The following is a 6,831-nucleotide window of genomic DNA, read 5'->3' on the forward strand; positions in this document are numbered from 1 at the left end:
CAATCCCAAATGGAAACGGAAAGTCAGAAAGAAAACGAGGCAGAGGAAGAAAGAATTATGAGACAACTAATTCAGGAATGGAAAAACTTAGACGAAAGATTCATACCAGACAGCCAAAAACAACTATATAAGGAGACTTTTCAAAAATATAAAGAAAGGAATGGGGAGAATATGGAAAAACAGGATACCATATCAAGAGTACAGGAAAAAGATCAGATTGGAATAGGTGGGACTGGCAAAAGCAGCAGGAAAAGAGGGAGGAAAACAATGAATGAAACGATTCAAACAGTTGGTGAAATATTGATAAACTCAGGTAAAGTGATACCTCTTTCCGAGGTATTTTTCCACTCCTCTAAGAGTTTAAAATGATTATTATCAGCTGGAATATTAGGGGTTTGAATAGTAAGGGTAAACAGAGATATATGAAAGAGAAACTAAAAAAAGACAGACCAAGCATCATGATTCTACAAGAGACAAAGATCACCATGCAGCAGATGGAAGGAATAATAAAAAATAGTAAACTCCAATACGAAGTCATGGGACAGGATGCAATCGGTTCAGCGGGAGGCATTGCAATATTGTGGAACCCAAATGAGATAATTTTTTAGAGTTGGACCAGTATGACTAGAATCCTTACAGGCATGGGAAGAATAGCGGGGACGAAGGAAAGGGTTATCATCTCAGGGGTGTATGGACCTCATACTCCGGGAGACAGAGAAAACTTCATTAAAAATTTGCAAGCAACTCGAAGACTACACCCGGAGATAGCATGGATTGTAGGAGGGGATTTCAATGTAATCCGGTCCCTAAAAGAGAAAAAGGGAGGTATAAGGAAAACAGACCAATATATGGAAATGTTCAATGATATGATAGATGGTCTGAGGCTGGTTGATTTACCAACTATCAATGGAGTCTACACATGGAACAATAGGAGAGGGGGAAAAAATCAGATAGCATCCAGATTAGATCGGTTCTTAGTATCAGAAACAATTATGAACAGAGATGTATTCGTAGAAGCAAAGATCATGCCATCTCTTGGCTCTGATCATTGGCCGATTAGATTGGAAGTGGATATTAAGGCTAATCTTGGCAAGAAGCCCTTCAGATTTGAAGCCTTTTGGCTTAGACACCCGGAATTCTTAGAAAAAATGGAAGAATGGTGGTCGCAAAGCACAGTACAGGGAAAAGGAAAAATGCATACCTTCCAACTTAAACTTAAGGAACTAAAAGGAAGGATAAAGAAATGGAACAAGGAAGAATTTGGAAATATCATGGAGGAAAAGCAGAAGCTGGAAGAAGAAATGGAAGCTTTGCAACAAAGGATAATAAATGAAGGGAGAACAGAGGAAAGCAACAAAAAAGAAGGGATAATTTTAGGAAAACTCGAGGAGAGGAGAAAGCAGGAAGAAGTCTTATGGAGACAGAAATCTAGAATAAAATGGCTCAGGGAGGGGGAAAGGAACACTAGATTTTTTCATCAAGCAATGGTACAACACAGGCAAAGGAACAGAATATTTTCTATCAAAAACGAGAGTGGAGAGAGGATTGTTGATCAGGAAGGGATTGAAAAAGTGTTGATGGAATATCACAAAGGAATATTGACTGAACCTCAAATAGACAGGTCTGAAGCTATAAAGGAAGTTTGCACGACAATTCCAAGAATTGTTACAGAAGACCAGAATAGAGCCCTAATGAGAGCAGCTAGTATGGAAGAGGTGGAGGAAGTAGTGATGAGCATGAAGAAGGGAACAGCGCCAGGACCGGATGGCTTTACGGTCGATTTCTATCAAGCGGGCTGGCACTTCATGGGAAAGGAAATTCTGGATCTGATAGAAGAATCTCGTATAAACCAAAAGGTATGGCCAGCTCTTAACTCCACTTTTTTCACTTTGATTCCTAAAAGCGATAATTCAGAGGATGCCAAGGGATTTAGACCCATTGCCCTATGTAATGTTATCTACAAAATAATTGCATCTCTGATGGCCAAAAGACTGAAACCCCTGCTAGATAGTCTGATATCTCCTGAACAAACTGGGTTCGTAGAAGGTCGACAAATTCTAGATGGTCTAGTGGTCACTCAAGAAGTAATCCATTCTCTGAAGGCAAAGAAGCAAAAAGGAATGATGATTAAATTAGACTTGTCGAAAGCTTATGATAGGATCAACTGGCAATACTTGGAAGAAATTTTGGGAAGTTTCTGTTTTGGGAATAGGTGGATAAAGTGGGTTCACAGTCTTATATCAACTCCAAACTTCTCAATTTTAATCAATGGAACCCCCTCGAAAACCTTTAAGGCTTTTAGAGGAATAAGACAAGGCGATCCCCTATCTCCTTTCCTCTTTATTCTTGCAGCAGAAGGTCTGGGCAGATACCTTAAAAAAGAAAGAGCAGCAAATAAAATCAAAGGGCTAAGACTATGGGGTAATGAACTGCCAATAACCCATCAGCAATTTGTTGATGATATCATGTTATTTGGGGAACCAACCATAAAAGAAGTGAGAAATTTGAAGAAGGTCTTGGACTTATTTGCGGAAGCATCTGGGATGGAAATCAATAAGGAAAAATCATGCACCTTCATATTCAATACCATAGAGCCAGTTAAAAGCCACTTGACCAGGATGCTAGGTTTTAAGCAAGGGAAGCTCCCAACCAAATACTTGGGAAACGTATTGGACTTCAACTCTAAAAGACAGAAAAACTGGCAAGGAGTCCTAGAGAAATTAAAAAACAGAGTGGCTAACTGGGCCTTCAGAACCTTAAACATTGTTGGAAGGATTGTTCTCGTAAAATCAGTGCTACAAGCAATCCCCATATTTTCCCTATCGATTATGGCAGTGCCTCAAGGGGTTTGCACTAAGATCAGAGAAATCCTGAGGAAGTTCATATGGGGAGGTTCGTCCCAACAGAAGAAGTGGGCCTTAGTATCATGGAAACATCTGACGAAACGAAAGGAGGAGGGAGGATTGGGTCTGCGCGATCCGGACAAACTCAACAAGGTGCTCGGTGCAAAACTTTGGTGGCGATGGCTGAGAGGGGGCAACGATCTATGGAAACAACTATGGAGACACAAGTACAATATGCCAGATACTACGGAGAGTATTTACCGAATGCAGGAAACCCCGAAGGGCTCGGCAATCTGGGATCTAGCCCGTCAAAATCGAGATATAGTAGATAAGAACGTTTTCTGGGAAATTAGAGGAGGAGGGGAGGCCAAATTCTGGGACGAGAATTGGCAACAAAGGGAGAAAATGTGCAGAATACAAAAAATCCAGAACATACAGGATAGGATAGGAGACAATCGTATATATGTCAAAGATTATTGGAAAGAAAACGAACTGGATGGAATATGGCGGAAATGGACAACACCAGAGGAATGGGGCATTGAGATAAATCAAGAACAACAGGAAGCGTTCATGGAAGAGGTAGAGTCCAGGAAAGTAAAAGCGCGAACGGGTAGGGATATCCTCAGATGGGGGAAGTCTATGAAAGGATCCTTTACGGTCAAGGAGGCATACTATCTGGCAGACCATCAGGGAACCACTGAAGAAAACCAAGACTGGAAGGTCATCTGGGGCAAAAACTGGTGGCCGAAAATTACCCTTTTTGCATGGTTAGTAGCTAAGGATAAGATCCTGACATGGGATAAACTTCAAAAGAAAGGTTTCAGTGGGCCTTCAAAATGCTACTTGTGTAATAAAGAAGCGGAAACTCAAGAGCACCTACTAATCAAGTGTGTTTATGCCAGGAACCTGTGGATGGAAATCGGGAAATTATTCCAGAAACCTGAGAGGTCTCCGAGAGAAACAAATGAAGTGATTTTCCAATGGCAGAAAGAAAAATTTCAATGTAAAGTAATCCGAAAGGCCTGGGATCTCATTGCCGGTTTTGTGATTTGGATGGTATGGAAAGAAAGGAACCGCAGAGTTTTCCAAGACAAATCTAAAAACATGGTAACAATATGGAACAAAGTAGTGAACTTAACTAGAGAATCAATTCTGGTAGAGAAGTGGGATGTGGAAGACTGGAAAGCAGATCAGGGAGAGGAGCAAATTCTAAAGAACCTAAATTTGAATTATGAAATGGTGCATAACAAAAAAATTGATAGATTTAGTACGAGACCTCAAAGCTATGACAAGTTTGCATACCCCAAAGACAACTTTATGAAATTAAACTTTGATGGGGCTTCAAAGGGGAACCCAGGTAATGCTGGATTCGGAGGAATCTTCCGAGATAGCCAGAGAAACACCAGATGGATCTATGCAGAGTGGGGTGGCGAGATGACAAATAATGAGGCCGAATTATGGGCGATTCACCAGGGTTTGAGAATTGCGATTCGAAACGGCTATAGAAACCTGGAAATAGAAGGAGATTCTCAGATGGCAATTGAAATCCTAAAGAAACTGAATAACGGGAAGAACTGGGAGCAGGTCACCAATAGTTGGCGCACGGCAGGGATCGTTCAAGAAATAGCGGACCTTCTTAAAAAAATTGAATATAAAATCTTCAATCATGTGAAAAGGAGTGGAAACCGAGCGGCAGATTTCCTTGCGAATTGGGGTTGCAAGGATCGAAGCGGCAAGATTGACAATCAGTGGAGAACGTTGCGGCCCAACAGAGAGTGGGAGGAATTGGCCAGTATCATTAATTATGACCATGAACAAGCAACGAATGAAAACAATGAACAAGCAACAAACGAGAATCATAGCATTCGTGCGACGGGCAGGTGAGATGGATCGGCAAGCCCAGACATTTAATGAATGTCAGATAAGGCGAAGAAAGGATATCATGGACAGGCATGCTGTAGTACAGCAGGAGTGTGCGACGACAGGAATGAAGAAACCACCTTGCAGCAAGACAATTAACGCAAGTGATCGGAGAGGAGGAAAAAGAGGTATGTCAGAATCCATAAATGGAAATGAAGTAAGTCGGACAATTGATAGGAAAGGCAGAGGGCGAAGCAACAGGTGGCAGCGGAAGGCCAAGTTGATAGGTAAGAGGAGTAGGGAAAGAAGGATTATAAATGAGCGGCAACAAAGGATTCGACAGCGAGAAAATTGCCTAGGAACCCAGAGAGCGAGGAGAGGAAAGGAGGTGGTGAGCTGTTACAGAGAGAGGTTGCGCCGAAAACCTACTGAGGTTGCCATGGAAACCAGAAAGAGAGCAAGGATTGCAGAAGAAATGGAAGCCGAGGTATGCAGAGAAAGGGACAGAAAAGGCAAGGCGGTTGCGAAGGAAGAGACAGTTGAGGAGATATATGAAGTTTACGATGATTCTGAGGAGGAAGAGGACTGGCAAGATAAGTGCAGGCGGGATAAGGAGCGAAGCCGAACTGTAGAAGGATGGGAGAACCAGCAAAACAGCGACGAGCAGCTGGGACAACGGGGAGGAAGGGTAAGGCAGAGTGGCAGACGGAGGGGAAGCAGACATGCTGGAAGCGGGATGGAACCGAGCAGCACGAGAGGCAGAGGAGCGAGCAGATACCGAGGAGCAAGGGGAGGACGACGAGGGCAGAGGGGGAGACCGGGCAAAAAGACAAGCCGGTCGCTGGACAGGAAAATTCAGCAAGCAGAGAAGGCATATAACCAGAACACGAGCCCCAGAATTAGAAGAATTATCCAGAATATGGAGGAAGACGCCATTCAAGCTCAGTCGGACTCCGAGATGGAGGACTGGGAGTTCCTTCTCCACGACCCTGGTAACACTAGGGGCAGAATGTCATTATTTAAATAGTCCCTTCATATATACTGGGTGATGAAAATATTGCTGGCTAAAGCTCTGGAGCAAGCTGCAACAGAGATGGCTGAACTTGCGCAGGGAGTTCCCAACCTGAGGAGGGAGCTCCGAATTATCCAGATTACCTTGGAGATGCAGGAAAAGAAGCTGGATGAGATCCAGCAATTGATAAAGGAAGGAAATCAGAATGCAAACAAGGAGACTGCCTAGCATCCAGAGGCAAAAGATGAGTAATTTTAGATATGTTTCAATTTTTGATGAAAATGCATAGTATAGATAATTCCAGTGTGTTTCAAGTATTAGATGTAGAAAATTGTTATATGCAAGTAAGTAGGATTAGAAACCTGAAAGACTGTTTAGTGTATTTAGCTTGGATAACCAGACTATGGATCTTTTATTTTTGGTTGGCTATTAAGAACTTCAGGTGGCTTAAATACTCGGTTTCCCCAAGAGGGCGAGTGGAAGGCAACCTTATTTTGATGTGTATTTTGATTTGAAGTAATAGAAAAAAGAGAGCAACACCTTAGCCTACAAAAAAAAAAAAATTGGGACGGCGTATTGGGTTTGTATTGTTAAGGGGTTAAATAATGCGATTTTAGAGGTATTTTCCAATATGTAGTCAAATTAAGGGTATTATTTAGTATTCCATGAACACAAATGATATGTTAGAGGTGCACTGAGTGAATTTCCCATGATGGTGGTAGGATTAGACCACAAAGTATGAGCCAACATCCTATGGGTGGAAGAATCATGCATTTTATATGTTGAAGCTCGTGGCTCGTCAATGTTTGTGGTCTGTCATTGCACATGGCATATCACTATTGCTTGTGGCTCGTAGTTGTATCTCGTGGTTCGTTGGCACTGCTTCCATGGGTAGATCAATCATTGTGGCTCAATGCATACATTATCTAGGTCAATATGCAATGAGAGTTCCAGTTTTAGCTATGTTTTAGTGGTTTATTTTTGTGTATCTCATGATGGGAGGTTTCCTTTTAAGATGGCATTGCTCTGTCGCTCAGAGCCCTTGTATTTGCAACTACCTAACACACTAAGGAGACTTGGGAAATTTTTTCCTTTTATTAGTTGATATGACGAAGC

General features: G+C 42.1%; 1 protein-coding gene across 1 annotated transcript; it reads left to right on the forward strand.

Annotated features, from left to right (window-relative positions):
• The first annotated feature begins 641 nt into the window (after positions 1-641).
• LOC149159019 (uncharacterized) lies at positions 642-4,727 on the forward strand. The gene is made up of 2 exons (XM_089434157.1): positions 642-1,159; positions 1,499-4,727. The coding sequence occupies exons 1-2, from the start codon at positions 642-644 to the stop codon at positions 4,725-4,727; spliced, it is 3,747 nt and encodes a 1,248-aa protein (XP_089290283.1).
• The last annotated feature ends 2,104 nt before the right edge of the window (positions 4,728-6,831 follow it).

This window comes from Pinus tabuliformis, chromosome 5_2 (genome assembly GCF_031772625.1).
Source record: "Pinus tabuliformis cultivar Carrire ecotype Pingquan chromosome 5_2, CPIR1, whole genome shotgun sequence".
Taxonomy (NCBI): domain Eukaryota; kingdom Viridiplantae; phylum Streptophyta; class Pinopsida; order Pinales; family Pinaceae; genus Pinus; species Pinus tabuliformis.